The sequence below is a fragment of the Trichechus manatus genome, unplaced genomic scaffold (assembly GCF_000243295.1).
Source record: "Trichechus manatus latirostris isolate Lorelei unplaced genomic scaffold, TriManLat1.0 scaffold00003, whole genome shotgun sequence".
Lineage (NCBI taxonomy): Eukaryota > Metazoa > Chordata > Mammalia > Sirenia > Trichechidae > Trichechus > Trichechus manatus.
In genome coordinates this window covers 29,920,972-29,938,100 of record NW_004443939.1, presented here as the reverse complement: position 1 = coordinate 29,938,100, position 17,129 = coordinate 29,920,972, and the positions used below count along the sequence as shown (strand labels likewise).

At 36.9% G+C, this 17,129-nt stretch overlaps 1 protein-coding gene across 1 annotated transcript in view; it reads left to right on the top strand.

The window, feature by feature from the left end:
• The first annotated feature begins 211 nt into the window (after positions 1-211).
• TEN1 (TEN1 subunit of CST complex) overlaps positions 212-17,129 on the top strand; it is a 27,710-nt gene continuing 10,792 nt past the window's right edge. Inside the window, 1 exon segment of the mRNA XM_023730487.1 lies at positions 212-275. Within this exon segment, the coding sequence (XP_023586255.1) occupies positions 212-275 (64 nt within the window).

Genomic DNA, 17,129 nt, shown 5'->3' with positions numbered 1-17,129 from the left:
TTCCCTGTGAAGCTGGTTATGTTAGGATTGAAATTTGAATTCTGTGTGTCTCTTTTATATTTTTTAATTAATGTTACTTGTTTAATGTTAAATGAAGTTTATTTGTAAATTCTCAAGGACTACTTTTGTGTTCAGAGGATTTAGAGAAAGGAGCTTCACTTCCATTTTAATGAGAGCCATAGAAGGAACACTGCACTTCCGAATAAGGGCGATGGCAGAAGAGGCAAAGGGAGTGAAAGAAGAAGGTGCCATTGGCATCAAGGATCCTGGGGAAGGTGTGCCTGGCAAGGACTCTTCTGAGTCTTCTCTTTTAAAACCTCAAATGATTCTATTTGTTTGTAGAAAAAAGATTGCATGATTACATCCCCATTCAGAACATATGCATGTTGAATTTTATTATTTTCAGATTCAATGTTGCTAGATTTGACTCATTTTTTATGCCTGTCAAAATCTTTCAAAATTCCAATTCTGTCATTCAGCTTATTCAATCATTCCTTCCAACCTACTTATGACCTAGGTTAGTATGTCATCAGTGTCTTCATCTAAATATTATTGGTTATATAGGTTGAATGTAATCTAGTCTTATGCCTCTAGAAAACTCCACTCCAGTTGGCATACATTTCATTATCTGGTATACCCTTTGTGTATAGTCATTCAATAGTGAATGAAGACAATGTACAGTTGTGTCACAAGTCCACAAAACTGTAATATTGTCTATCTTATCCACATAAATACCATCTATTAATTCATTAATCGGACATGTGAGGCAGGTTGTCACTGCCTATGTAACATCCAGATGTCTATACTACATCACTTGTCTATCAAGCTAGAAACCCAGCAGAAAATGTTTACATGAGATCATTGCAAGATCACAATGTAAAAAAAAATAATAATTTCTATATTTGTAGCTTATCTTCAGAATTATACTTATTAAAATATGGTATTTTATTATCATTTTAAATAAAAATATTAGATAAATTATGTTTTTAATTTAAGACATATTACACTTGGATTTTCTAAGATTCTGATGTGTGTGATTTTTAAAATCACATTTTCATTTTTAGTGTATTTTCTTCCTCACACATTCATTAAACATAAAATGCCATTAGATACAAAACAAAAGAGATTGAAATTAATTTACATCCATCTTTTTTGAGGTAGTTCTTTTATTTCAGTTGCTTGGTAATTTGATAGAATAATTTTTCCTAAGGCCACCCTATGATGTTATTTGTCAAATAGCTATAAAAAGGCTAAAACTGACATATCAATTTATGGTTTCCAAAATAAGTACCATTCATAACAAGTATATTTTATTCTTTATGAGGTTAGAAGAAAAAAGATTTTGCAAAATTAGTATTGAACAATGCCTACATATTTCACCTATTTGTACTATATGCTTGCATGTCAAATTTATTAGTGACAAATATAATTAATTAGTTAGTAAGGAATTACTTACCAATGGAGATAAGAGATGGAAATAAATGTTTCCATAAAATAAATTCTGATATTGTTACCCAGTTCTGGACATGCACTTGTAATCCTTCTGCCATTAAGTCATGAAGAGAAGAAAGGGGGAAAAAAAAGAGATAAGAAGAAGAATAAAATGATGTAAGTAGAGAAGAAGAATAAGAGATATTAAGACAGGCATTTAGATTTTTTTCTAAACCTTAGAAATGGGTAAACAGTAATGGAGTATCAAAACAAGTATATATATGATGATTAAGATTATGTGTCAACTGCTAGGCCATGATTTTCAGTGGTTAGGCAGATATTATATAATAATGCTCCATGTTGTGATCTGATGTGAGCAGTCAGTTGAAAGGGCAGTTTCCTTGGAGGTGTGGTCCACATCCAATATATATGGATGTTCTGGCAAAGCTCGCCCTGTCTTGATCCTGCATCTAACTCATCATCCTCTGAACTCTAGTGCTTGGGACATGAGCCAGCAACCCACCATCTGATCGGCAGATTTTGGGATTCGTGAGCTCCCACAGCCCTGTGAGCCAGCAACCTGATGTCTGACCTGCTGATTTGGGGTTCGTCGGCCCCCACAACCATGTGAGTCAGGAGAAGGAGAAGCCTCCAGCCTGACACCTGATCCACAGGTATGGGACTTGCCAGCCTCCACAACTTTGTGAGCCATTTCCTTGAAATAAACCTCTCTCTCTTTCTCTCTCTCTCTCTCTATATATATATACAAATATATACATATGCTTCACAGTTTTGCTCCTCTGGAGAATCCAGCCTAAGAATATATATATATATTTTCATTAAGATCAACTCTACTTTCAGGAGGCAACTCTTCCCCAGGTGTTTTTTGAGTGCCTCCCAACCTGAGGGCTCGTCTTCTGATACTATATTAGACAATGTTTCGCTGCTATTCATAAGGTTTTCACTGGCTAATTCTTTTCAGAAGTAGAACGCTGAGTCCTTCTTCCTAGTCTGTCTTAGTCTGGAAGCTCAGATGAAACATGTCCACCATGGGTGATCCTGCTGATATTTGAATACCAATAGCATATCTTCTAGCATGACAGCAACACACAGGTCCCCACAGCACAACAAACTGACAGATATGTTGGGGGACAAATAAGATAGATTAATTTAATAGAAATAGCAACTGATGTGTGCTACAAGCTTACACTGTTACTGTCAATTTGCTGTGTTTTTATCTAATTTTCATATATCAAGAAGGCTTAATAGGTTAAAAACCTTTCAAGGTCACAACGTTAGTAAAAATGTTAAAACGATAATGTGAGCTGTTTCATTTCCTATTTCTACTTTTTAAGCACTGGGATGTATTTTCTCATCATTATGTTTAAGGCCATAATCATTCTCTGTTATTTATATGTATGAACAAAGAGAGAGAGAGAAAGAGCCCTGGTTGCCTAATGGTTATGCACTTGACAGGTAACCAAAAGGTCAATGATTCGAACACACCAGTGGCTCCATGGGAGAAAAAACCCGGTGATCTGCTTCTATAAAGATTACAGCCCAGGAAACCCTATGGAGCAGGCAGTTCTACTGGGTCCTACAAGATCTCTATGAGTTGGAAGCGACTGGACAGCACACAACACAGCATATATATATGTGTGTATATATATGTGTGTGTGTATGTGTGTGTGTGTGTAATGATGGTATTGGGCAAATCCACTGCAAAAGGCTTCTTCAAATTGTTAAAAAGCAAAAATGTCACTTTGATGCGTGCCTGACCCAAGCCATAGCATTTTTAACTGTCTCATATGAATGCGTAAGGTGGACAATGAATAAGGAAAACCGAAGAAGTACTGATGCATTTGAATTATGGTGTTGGCAAAAAATTTTGAATATACCATAGACTGCCAGAAGAATGAACAGACTTGTCTTGGAAGAAGTATAGTCAGAATGTTCCTTAGAAGTGAGGACAGTGAGACTTTGTCTCATATACTTTGGACATGGTATCAGAAGGAACCAGTACCTGGAGAAGGACATCATGCTGGTAAAGTAGAGAGTCACTGAAAAACAAGACCTTCGATGAGATGGATTGACACAGTGGCTACAACAATGGGCTCAAACATAGCAACGATTGTGAGGACAGCAGAGACCAGGAAGTGTTTCGTTCTGTTGAGCATAGGGTCGCTATAAGTTTTAACCAACACAATAGCACCTAAAAACAGTAACAAAACATGTATATATATATATATATATATATATAAAATATTTACACTTTTTCCTCATTACTAGTATTTTCTTGAATGAGAGGAACATTAAATACTATGGAACAATAATATATTGTTGAAATACATTTCATCTTAAAGTGATTACAAATGTGTATTACTCTGTTCTGGGTTGGTATATTCATCCTCTTTTTTGGATTTCCTCTAAGAAGTTACTGAGACATCTGCTCTTTTAATAAATATTTTTTGGGCATCCATCATGGGTCAAGCACTTTAGTATGTACTGGGAATACATATGGAAGACAAGATCCTTTTTAAAAGGGCTTAAAAGTCTAGCAGAGAAGACAAAAATGTAAACATATGATTGTGTCATGAACTATAACAGAGGTGCTTTATTACAAACTTTTGGGATTTGACAGGAACAAATTATCAATTGTGTCTGGATGGATCTGGAAAGCCTTCATACATGGGTGAGGACATTCTTTCAAGGGATCTTAGGTATAGGCAGAAGATCAACAGATAAATGAGGGACTATGCAGACTTTCTAAGTAGAAGAAAAGATGGGTAATAACACAAAGTCAGGCATGGAAGAGAGTGGTGAGTTTTAAAAATTGTAATACCTCTAATATGACTGTACCTTACTGCAAACTTAGGAAAGGCAGTGAAGCTAGAGCTGTGGGCAAGGCCAAGATTGTGAAGGGCCATAGAAACCATGCCAGGATTGTAGATTTTATTCTAGATTCGGTGGAAGGGCACTGAACAGTATTAATCTAGAAAAATCAATGTCATCTTTACATGGGAAAAGGCATTCTATCCCATCCCTAATGTCACCCACCCTGTAACAATGTGGAGGATGGAAAAAAGAAATAAAGCAAATAAAGACGCTTGACACTTCTAATACAACATCAAGATGGCCTGGGCTCACCCTCTGCAATGAGTCTTGATGCTAAAATATTAATTTAAAAAATTATCAGGATAATAGGCTGCTATTTTCTGTATCTGAGGATAGCCCTTGAGTACTGAGAGCCATGTTGGGTTGGTTTGTCTATTGTCAGGAATTTTTTTTTTCTAACGTTTCCTATCGTTATATCCTAAGGCACCTTCCCACCAGTGCAGCTGCCACAGTGTTTTCCCTTAGCATCTCGCCTTGTTTTGCTGCTCTCCATCTCAGTAGTTTCATACCTGAGGCCAATTTGTAGTTCTCTCCTGTAGTTAAACCAGCTGTCTTCTAATAACATTGTTGATTTCTCTCAATGGAGAGTACAGAGAGCAGTCTTTTACATTATCATAACATTTGTAAGACATGAGCCCTAAAGGATCTGAGAAAATCTATAGAATGAAAAAACATAAAAGAAGTTGCTCAAATTTTTTAATGTTTCCAGAAAATGAAATTGCAATAATAAGAAATAATGGCAGTCACATTCTTATTACTGATTCTGAGGAGTGCTGGTCTTTCAAGTTGTATAAAAAAATGAATGTCCATTGAGGCTCTGCATCTGTTTAAGTCCCAGAACAACTTGGCAGGGGAAGAAAAGAATGGAAGTGGTAACGTCAAGCTTTAAACCATTTAAATGGGAAAGTATTTGTTTTTATTATCAGCATAATAGGCTTTGAGTAAGCACATTAAACTAGCATTTATTTTTTCAAACTATACACCATTTTTAGTTCCTTAGTGATAAAGCCCATGTTTTAAAAGTAAAAGTAATACTTCTCAACTAAATATAAACCCCTAAATATAACATCATCTTGTATTAGAAAGACTTGCTAACATCTTGGACAAATTGATAAATATTACATAATTTTTTTATGTGCCTTTCAAACAATTAAGAATGAAGATACTTTGGTTCTGCTTCTTAAATGCCAAAATTTTGTAGCACATGCTATCTCTAATATCAAAAGATTACACAGTATTCCAATCATTATATTATTTAATAAAGTTAGTATTTTTATTAGAAACTATTTTTACACATAAGTCACTATTTTGGATTATTTATCTCTATCTCTGGTTTTGCCTAAATATCAAAATGAAATATATTCCACTCGAGTTCTTGAAATGGTACAGTAAGCCCTTTTGTATCATGATTGATGAATTACTTCAAAGTGCACTCATCTCCCAGCATTTGTGCCAGATGTTAACTATTCTGAGCAATCTCTAGTACTGATAACATTAGGGTCTTAGAAAGAGACCCTTATAAAATTTTAGAGAGGAAATCCAAAACTGAGGACAGATTTAACATTTAATTCAGATTTAAAATGTACTCTCTCTACTGGTAAATTATATAGCTAATATTTTCTGTTTAGTGAGTTTTATTGAAGGATTAGATCAGAGTTTTCCAAAAAAGTCATTTGTGATAGATCAGTCCAATCTGTCGTATGAATAGGTGGAAGGGTCAGTATCCACCACAAATTTCATTTCTACAGAACTAATAGGGTTTTCAGCTGGGAGAAGAAAATCTCACAAAAAAAAAAAAAATCTCCCTCATTTAGATTCCACAGAAATTTTTAGTAGATTGGCACATGACAATATGAACACAAGCGTTCCCGTGTTCTTTAAGATTTTTATGTTTTCAAGAAAATAAATGTAGAGTAGCTTAAGGAATCCTCTATAACAATGATTCTCAAACTTCTTTGTGTGTCAGAATAATCTATATAATTTGCTAAAAAACAGTTTGCTGGCCCCACTTGTAGAGTTTCTGATTCTCTAAATCTAGGCTGAAGCCTGCCAATTTGCACTTTTTCACAAGTTCCCAGATAATGTTCATGTTGCGGGTACGGGGACCACATTTTGAGAAACATTGTATTAAAAATGAGAAATAGAAAAAAATATTAAACTGGGCACTAAACTATGACTTTCACTTGACAATGAGGTTTTCTTTTCCCTTTTGCTTTTCGTATGTCTTTTTGTTTGATGAATGACAGATGTAATGGTACTAGGCAGACAAGATTGAGGCAAATACAATTAAGTCTAGAAATGGCCCTGCTTCTTCCTCTGTCAAGCTGTTAGTGTGGGGATTTGGGTTAATTTAGTTGCTAGTTTGGGTTTGAGTTTGTTGTTACAACGGTTACCTTCAATGTATCACAGGCTTCTTTGTGCTTGGGCTTGGGGTGCCAGAGGATTTTTCTCAATCTTTGTAATCCACCTTTAGCTCTCAATTTTCTGTAAGCCTTGGCCAAAGAGAACATCTCTTTTCATGATCTTTCCCTTTCCCCAGAAGTAGACTGTTATTGTTTGTTACTTGGTGCTTAATGGACTGATGGTAGAGATTTGGGAAGGTGGAGATGTCTGTTTTCCCAGTCCAGCATCAGACTTAGGTAGCCACTGTGTGCCTGGGCCATGGGGATAGGCTTTCTCTGTGTTCTTTCACCTCTTCTTCATGGCAGCCCAGCTCTGTCTTGGAGGTGTGACATGTTTTGTGCAGGAGAAGATTTCCTGCCCACCCCCTTCCTGAGTGGTAGAATATCTCCAATGATATTGATATAAGATCCTGGGTTTGGGATTATCGTTTCCTGATATTTTGAAGGCTTCGTAGGCATACTGTGTTGTTGTTGTTGTGTGCAGTCCAGTCAATTCCGACTCATAGTGACTGTATAGGACAGAGTTGAACTGCCCCATAGAGTCTCCTAGGCTGTAGTCTTTACAGGAGCAGATAGCAAGGTCTTTTCTCCAGCAGAGCAAATGGTTCCGAAAGAGGCAAATAGAACATCAGCTACCCCAGTTATCTTAAAAAAAAATAAATAATTGATAGGTCTTTTTTCAACCTTTCACTCTCAATACTTGTTTTAAATGCAGCTATTGTAAAGGACATATTGCTAACCCTTCTTTACAGTTCAATTTGGATGTTTCTCTTTTCTCTGATATTTTCAACACATTTACACTTATTGTAATTGCAATTATTCCAGGAATGATGTAAATCTTACTTTATATTTTTGCATGTGTGTGTGTTTTTTTTTTTACTCACTGTACATTTTTTCTCTCCTTTTATGTTTTGGAAAGAATATTCTTCAGTTTTAAAGTCCAGTAGTCTTTCTTCTTTGCAGTGTACTACCGTTACTTATTAAGAGTAATAAGTACGCTTATTTTTACTGTCCCTGTGAGAAGTTTTCCATGTCTATGTATTCTCTCTGAATAAGAAAAGACCTTTGGCCTACAGCTTCTACCTCTGAACTGTCTTTTGTTTCTCTGGCCATGCTGGTATCTGGAATTTTAGTCCTGAGTTGTGGGTCTATTTTGTCATTGCTTTTTTTTTAGAAAGCAGTAAACTTCATTATATTCTTTATTTACCCTTACTCATCTTATTTTTTTCTCTTAGATTCATTTATTTATTTTTTTATTGCTAGAGTATAATTTTTTCTTTATTTCTTTTCCTTTTTTTTTCCAAGAAAATTCATGGTATAATAATTATCTCACATCATCTTTTTTTTTTTTTTTATTTCACCTACACATGATTAGTTTATTGGATGTGCAACTAAAGGTACCTTGTCCTTACCTTCTTTTCTTCTCTCTCTTCTCATTTACATAAAGTAGTCTGATATCAATCAAACTCTTATTCTTTCTAGATTATTTGCTTTTCCAATAGAAATAATTAGATTATTTTTTGACATTGGTGTTTTTAAATTTTGCTATCCTCTATCTGTCCATGCTAAGCATATTCAAATTCTGAGTATTTCAATTATTTTAAAAAATCAGTTATTAAAAAAAAATTAAGCTTGCATTGGTATAAAGTATAGCACTTGTTAGGTTTCTTTCTTAGTACTTGTACTGGTGTTTTGTCCCTATGGATTTATCATTTGTTTCCTTGTAACTATGCTTTTTTTTTTTTTTTAGAAAACAGTAAACTTCATTATATTCTTTATTCACCCTTATATCACATATAATTTTTGGCTGAAAGCAGAGAATACCAGAAAAATGTTTACCTGTGTTTTATTGACTATGCAAAGGCAATCGACTGTGTGGATCATAACAAATTATGAGTAACATTACAAAGAATGGAAATTTCAGAACTTAATTGTGTTCATGCAGAACCTATACATGGACAGAGAGGCAGTCGTTCGAACAGAACAAGTGGGTACTGCATGGCTGAAAATTGGGGAAGGTGTGTATCAGTGTTGTATCCTTTCAATTATCTGCTAAGCAAATAATCCGAGAAGCTGGAGTATATGAGGAAGAACGCAGCTTCACTGTTGGAGGAAAACTCATTAAGAACCTGTGTTAGACAGATAACACACCCTTGCTCGCTGAAAGTGAAGAGAACTTGAAGCACTTACTGATGAAGATCAAAGACCACAGCCTTCAGTATGGATTATACCTCAACATAGAGAAAACAAAAATCCTCACAACTGGACCAATAAGCAACATCATGAGAAACAGAGAAAGGATTGAAGTTGTCAAGGATTTCATTTTACTTGGATCCACAATCAACACACATGGAAGCAGCAGTCAATAAATCAAGTGATGCATTGCATTAGGCAAATCTGCTGCAAAAGACCTCTTTAAAGTGTTAAAAAGCAAAGATGTCATTTTGAGGACTAAGGTGTGCGTCACCCAAGACATGGGGCTTTCAATCACCTCATGTGCATGCAAAACTGGACAATGAATAAGGAAGACTGAAGAAGAATTGATGACTTTTAGTTTTGGTGTTGGCAAAGAATACTGAATATACTGTGAGTGGAAGAAGAATTAACAAATCTGTCTTGGAAGAAGTACAGCCAGAATGCTCCTTGGAAGCAAGGATGGCAAGACTTCGTCTCACATACTCTGGACATGTTATAGGGAGGGATCAGTCCCTGAAGAAGGACATAATGTTTGCTAAAGTGGAGGGTCCGTGAAAAAGAGGAAGACCCTCAATGAGATGGATTGACACGATGGCAGCAACAATGTGCTCAAGCATAGAATAATTGTGAGGATGGCTCAGGACTGGGTAGTGTTTCATTCTGTTGTACATAGGGTCACTATGAGTCAGAACTGACTCAGCTGCACTTAACAACAGCACCAACATGCTTTTACTGGTGATATCTAGTTTAGAGTAGGGGGCAAAGCCCAAGTTCCAGCCTTCCCAGATGAATTTTTGGTGCATTTGGTCAAAGGCTGAGAACCTAAAATTTTGCAGTTTGGGATAAGCCAATTCTTGTTTTCACTTCAAGCCAGGGACCACTTTCACTATCTATCCTTGGCATGAGAAAGAGAGGGAATAGAGAGAATCCTCAGTTATCTGCTAATTTACAGACTTGATAGAGGATAAAGATACTACATAGACTTGGTTTTGTTAAAAAATATAAAGATATATAAGTTAAAATTTAAAGAGAATTTAATTTCCCAATAAGATGGTAAGCTGGCATCCTCCTTCGGGAGCTGCTTCTCTCTCCCAGAAGAAACTCTGAGATGTCACAGTCATGAAAGAATAGGGTGTTTCTCCAAGATATAGTGATAATTTATTAAAACTCTGAAGAGCTCAACATTGTATATTATCAGGGAATTACAAATTAAAACAACAATGAGGTATCATTACATACCTGTTAGAATGGTTAAAACGAAAACACTGACAACACCAAATGCTGGTGAAGATGTGGAGCAACAAGAACACTCCTTCATTGTTGTTGGGAATGCAAAATTGAATAGCCAATTTGGGAGACAGTTGGGTAGCTTGTTCTAAAGCTAAACATAATCTTACCATTTGATCCAGCAATTGTGCTCCTATGTATTTAATAAGTTGAAAAAGTACATCCACACAAAAACCTACACATGTGTGTTCATGGCAGCATTATTCAAAATTGCCCAAAATTGCAAGCAACTAAAGATGTCCTTCAATTGGTAAATGGATAAAGAAACTGTGGTACATCCCAACCATGGAGTATTATTTAGCAATAAAAATAAATGAGCTATTAATCCATAAAAAAACAGGAGGGAACCTTAAATGCATGTTGATAAGTGAAAGAAGCCAGTCTGAAAAGATGACCTACTATATGATTCCAGCTATCTGACATTCTGAAAAAGGCAAAAATACAAACACAGTAGAAATAAAAAAGTTAAAATCAGTGGTTGTAATCAGTTCAGTGGGGGGGGGGGAGGGATGAATAGACGGAGCACGGATTTTTAGGGCAGTGAAATTATTACGTATGATGCTATAATGATGGATACATGACATTATGCATCTTCGAAATCCATAGAACTTCACAAAGAGTGAACCTTAATGTAAACTATGGACTTTACTTAATAATAATGTATCAATATGGATTCATCAATTGTAACAAATTTACTGCACTAATGCAGAATGTTAATAATTGGAGAAACTGTGTGGGCCTTGGGAGGAGGAAGCATGCAGAAAGTCTGAACTTTCTGCACAACTTTTCTGTAAACCTAAAACTGCTCAAAAAATAAAGTCTAATGAAAAAAAGCACACACAACACAACACATAACAACGACAACAACAAAAGGTCTGAGGAAACCTTGGGAAGATGACGGTGTTTGGCTCTCAGCATAAGGAGACAATATCAATGATTATAGCTGGGCTGATAGGTGGGCCACTAATTTTTTTCCTCTTCCCAGCTTTCCCAAACTGGGGCTAAACAATTCATGCCCTCATCTTAGTTTAAATTCTTGTGTATGCAAACTGTCTTTTCTTCTTTTGAAGATTTTTCTCTGTATACTTGAAGTTCTGAAGTTTCTTTATGAGATGTCTAGGTATGTATTTGTTTTTATTTACCCTACTTAGAATTTCATGTTTGCTTTCCATTTGAGGACTTATTTATTCCTTTGGTTCAGGTGAATTCTTGGCCATAATCTCTAACTATCCCTTTCTTTCCAGTCCCTCTTTTGTCTTCTTCTGGAACTCTAATCGGATGAATGTTAAGTCTGTCTCCAATTATCACTCAATTATCTAATGGAACTATGAAACTCTTCTTGTATGATCAAAACCCTTAGGTGATCTATTAGATTCATGTTTTTCCTGGCTATATCCCCCCAGAGGACTCTTTATCTCCATTCTGGACTCATTTTCTCTCTAGGCTTGTTGCCCAGCTGTCATCTTTTTTCTGCTTTGTCCACCTGCATAAGTATCCTCTTTTATTCTCCCTTATGTTCTGTCTCCTTTTTTCCCATGTCCTGGGTTTTTAACTTTCTACATTTCTTTGGCTCTTTTTTCCTGCACCTATACTTGACTGATAGTTTAACTAACTAAGTGGAAAATCATTTTCTGTTAAACTTTTAAAATACCACTCTTTTGTTTTTAACTTCCAGTGTTGCTACTTAGAAGTTTGATGCCATCTTAAATGATACTCTATTATATGTGAACTCATTTTCCCCTATCAGAACTTTTAGAATCTTTTATTTACTCACTATGTTCTGAAAACTCTTGATGATGTGTTTCATTGTAGATCTTCTTCCATTCCTTGCGTTGGGAATGTAACCATCTTCTCAATCTGAACATTTCCACTTACTCTCACATGCTTATTGTGTAGGTGTTTGTTCTCCAATTCTGATCTGTTGACCTATATATCTTATTTTGAGTAGTGCTTTTGTGATTTTTAATAGTTTTAGACATTATTAGTCATTATTACATTTTGGAATTATAGGCAATGATTTATCCCATAAAATGATTACATCATCATGAGTGTAAGTCTTCACAGTAGCATTCTATTGGTCTCAGTTTTTTTTATTAGACTCTGTCCGTCAATCCTCCATAGTGATCTAACATTCAAATCTAATCATGTCGTTCTCATGCTTGAATTACATTATAAGTTCCCCACATTATTTGAATGAAAATCCAGATTTCTTAATGTGGAAGACAAGAGTCTTTATGATCTGACCCTTGCTTAGCTCTTTATTCTCATGTAACTCAATTTCCCCACCAACATACTCGACTAATTGCCACTCTTGAATTTTCTATTCTGTTTCACACATGATGTACCTTTCTACATTCTGCTCCCTCAGTCTGCAATTCCTTTCTAAAATTTGCCCAGTGAATCCCTACTCATCATGCAGGATTTAACTCAACCATGGAGTCTTCTAAGCAGTATGGCTTGACACTTCATCCTAAGATAAATGAGCTTCATAATAACCTGCACAAGCTTCTTTCATACTTTTTTAGTATTTTGACTTTGGCTAATTTAAAAATCTTGAATATACTGTGGACTGTGAGAAGAACAAACAAATCAGTCTTAGAAGAAATAAAACCAGAATGTTCCTTAGAAGTGAAGATGACAAGAATTTGGCTTGCATATTTTGGTCATATCATCAATGAAGATCAATTGCTAGAAAAGGACATCATGGTTGGTAAAGTAGAGGGTCAGCAAAAATGAGGGAAACCTCCAATGAGATGGATTGACTCAGTAGTCAAAACAAAAGACTCAAACATAAAAAATTATGATGATGAGACAGGACCAAACAACATTTTGTTCTGTTATACATAAGATCAGTATAAGTCAGAGCCAACTCAATGGCACCTAACAACAACAACAACAAAACTTTTCAATATAAAGGATCTCAAATTCTTGTTATATGTAGATAATGACATCATATTTTAGTTATTAAGGTAAATATTTTATTTCATTCACTTTGTATAATTTCAGGATTTTGCTCTTAAGTATACTAAGATTTTCTTGGTTATTTGTAACATTTTCTTTTGAATTGTATATAATCACTTTCTTTTATATAGATTTTAACTTCTTTAAAAGAAACGTATAGATGACATCACTTGTTTTCTTTTATCTACTTCCCATCTTCAGATGAGTATACTAGTTTTAGCCTGCTGACTTATTCTTTGTTCACTGGATACTGTATGTATAGAGATCATGGATACTAATACCTCTTAGTGTTGCTGTTAGTTGCTTTTTGAGTTGATTTTAACTCAGTACAACCCCAAGTGTGTAGAGGAGAACTGTACTCCATAGGGTTTTCAAGGCTTTTCAGAAGCAGATCTGACTTATGGGGCTTACTTCAGAGGCATCTCTCGGTGGGTTTGAACCATCAACTTTCAGTTAGTAGTCCAGCACTTAGCAGTTTCCACCACTCAGGGATTCCAATACCTCATAGTACCTGTTATGGATTGAAATGTGTTCCCCAAAAATGTGTGTCACCTTGGCTAGGCCATGATTCCTGGTATTGTGTGGTTGTCCACCATTTTGTGATCTGATGTGATTATCCTATGTGTTGTAAATCCTAACCTCTGTGATGTTAATGGGAGCCCTGCTGGTGCAGTAGTTAAGAGCTCTACTGTTAATCAAAAGGTCAGCAGTTCGAATCCATCAGACACTCTTTGGAAATCCTATAAGGCTGTTCTACTCCATCCAATAGGTTCGCTATGAGTCAGAATCGACACCATAGCAATGGGTATGATGTTAATGAGGCAGGACTCAACCTACAGGATTAGATTGTATCTTGAGTCAATCTTTTTTGAGGTAAAAAAGAAGGAACTGAGCAGAGAGGAGAGAAACCTCCTACTACCAAGAAAGTAACATCAGGAGGAGAGTGTGTATTTGGGCTTGGGGGCCCTGTGCTGAGAAACTCCTAGACCAGGGGAGAATTGATGAAAATGACTTTTCTCTAGAACTGACAGAGAGAGAAAGACTTCCCTGGAAGCTGGTGCACTGAATTTGAACTTATACCTTCCTAAACTGTGAGGGAATAAATTTCTCCTTTTAAAGCCTTCCACTTGTGGAATTTTTGTTATAGCAGCACTAGATAACTAAGACAGTACCTAAAAAAAAATAAAGAATTTATTGATCATAGCCTTACAAATTTTGTTAGCAGAATACACATAATCCCTTACATTCTCATTAGCCCAAAGAGAATTGTGCATAAGCTGAGAATAGCTGGACTATGCACACTATGACCAGCATTATGATAGTGAAAGATTCCACCTCAGAAACGTTCTACATATTTTAAGAAAATGGAGTAGGGACTATCTACACAGCTCTGTAACAATGGAGGATCTCTTGTAGAAAAGGTGATGTCAGGAAGAAGGAGCCCCCCCAGAATTCAGCCTCTGTCAGCAATCTATTTTTCTAATTAAACAAACCTTCTTAGTGTGCTCCAAACCGAGTTCAGGCTAAGTTACCAAATGTAGATGAGAAATAAAACCCTCCAGGCTACTGTATGATACAGTATTCATAAACTTGTTAAACAATTTACACTCGTCTTATCTTGGGCATAAACAAAGAAAGATCAATCTAAACTTATAAAAATATTTACTAAGAAACTTCCGGTAAAATGGCGCTCTAGGCAGAAGCACCATGCCATTCCTCCACAGCAAAGATACGAAAAACTAAGCCAAACAGAGAAAACAACAATCCTGAAACAGTAGAACATCAAATGAAGAGATAAAGAATTCAGCCAAGCACCAAATGGAGTGAGAAAACTGACAGAGAATGGAGAGCGAGGAGAGATTCATGCAGAGGTCCCCTACCAGCTAACGCAGGGGGAACCACCATCTTGGACTCCTATCGGAGACCAGTAAACAGGGGGTATGAGAAAGCAGCCTCACGGAGTGTCCAGCGGGAAACGAAACAACTGGTAATTTGCAGTGTGCACTTTCCCACCCCCCACCCCTTTTTGCCCCGGCTCAGCCTCCTCTGCTTCCCATGGCCACGGTCTCTTGACCGAGAAGCACCGGCTACTTGGATTCCACACACCCGAGCAGGTGGCTCTCTGAGTGCCATTTGTCGGCTGCTGGTGTTGCTTTTTTCTGCTTCTTTTGATTGCCTCCTTACCTCTCCACCTCCCCCTCCTTTTGCTCAAATACCTGGTTCCATGCACCATTTTTGCTTCTTCCTGAGGGGCTGCAGAGCTCAGATAATTTGTGATACACGCTTTCCCACTCCCTACCCTTCTTCTCCCATACTCGGCCCCCTCTGCTTCCCACAGACACAGTCTCTTGTCCTTGAAACACCGGCTGCTTGGATTCCACCAGCATGCACTAGCTGGCTCTCTGAGTTCCATTTGTTGACTGCTGGTGTTGCTTTTTTTATCTGCTTCTTTTGATTTCTTCCTTACCTCTCACCACCTCCCCCTCCTTTCGCTCAAATACCTGGCTCCGTGTGCCATCTTTGTTTCCTCCTGAGGGGCTGTGGAGCTCCGTTCGAGTGTAGACCTGCTTCCCGGTCTGGGCTGCTGTGCTGGTGGGACCCCGGGGCATTTGTTCGTTTGTTTGTTTTGAATTGTTTGTTTGTTTTCTTTTCCTTTTCTTGAGTTGGGAGCCACTTCTGGCCAGGCGGTGCTGCATGGAAAGGAGACAACACCCTCGGCTTCCACAGACGTGCAGAGGGATCCCCTGAGGACATTTCTTTTTTTGTTGTTTTTTTTTTTTTCTTTCTGTTTTTTTGGGAGCTTTTCTTGTTTTTTTTTTTTTTCTTTTTAATTTGCTTTCTTTTCTTTTCCCTCTTTTTCCCTTTTTGTCTTTCTTCATTGCTCAGTTTCACGTCTCTCTATATCTTCCTTCTCTTTCTGTTCCCTGAATACCTGGCTTTGTATACCTCTACGCCTTCTAGCCAGGCTGTACTGCAACACCTGAGAGCAAATTCCCCAGACCTCATAGCTGCACCAGTAGGATCCCTGGGAACTTTGCAGTTCTTTAACCTTTATAATTCTTATTTACTCATTCTTTTCTTTTCTTCTGCTTCCCCTTTCTGTTTTTTTCCATTTCATAGTCTCTCATCTCTCCACTCCAATGGCAAGCTCCCCTAGCATGCGTTTTGGTTTGTTTGTATCTTTTTGGCCCCTGTTCCTCTCTCCTCTCTCCCACATGCATGTTAGCTCCACACATAACAATCTCCCTGCTACATTCTGCCTACCTGCACCGTGCACTTGACATCACACCACCAAGCAACCCAGACACGGCCTATTAGAACCTGTCCTGCACTGATTACCGACCCGCCCTGGTGACTGTAGTAAATGCCAAAAACAACCCATCCCAGTAACTCCTCTTCAGCTAGACCTGCCCTGCAGTACCATATCAAAGTGACTGACCCTGCCAACTGGAGAAGGAGGTGAAAAGTATTGTGCCCACAGACGAGCAAACAACAAAGAACACACAGTCCACCTGCTCAGACATAGTCAAATTTTTTTGTAAAAAAAAGGACAAATCAAACAAATCTACAATCAATAAACGACATAAATAAATACAGAATGCCGTGAAGACAGCAGACAATATCAAAACATTTACAAAAACAGGACAGGATGGTTTCAGTAGGTGTCCAAAATAAACCAGATGACTTTCTAGTAGAAGAAAATGCACTACAACTACCTGACAGGGAATTCAAATCTCTAATACTCAGAATTCTCCAAGAGCTGAGGCAAAAAGCTGACAAATATGAGGATAAAATAGACAAATTCATGGAAAATACACACAAAAATGGGAAGAATTCAGGAAAATAACGCAGGACCAAAATCCCAAAATAAATTCACAACTAGAAATTATACAAAGACAACAATTAGAAATCCAAAAGATAAACAACAAGATTTCAGAAATGCACAGTGTCACAGAA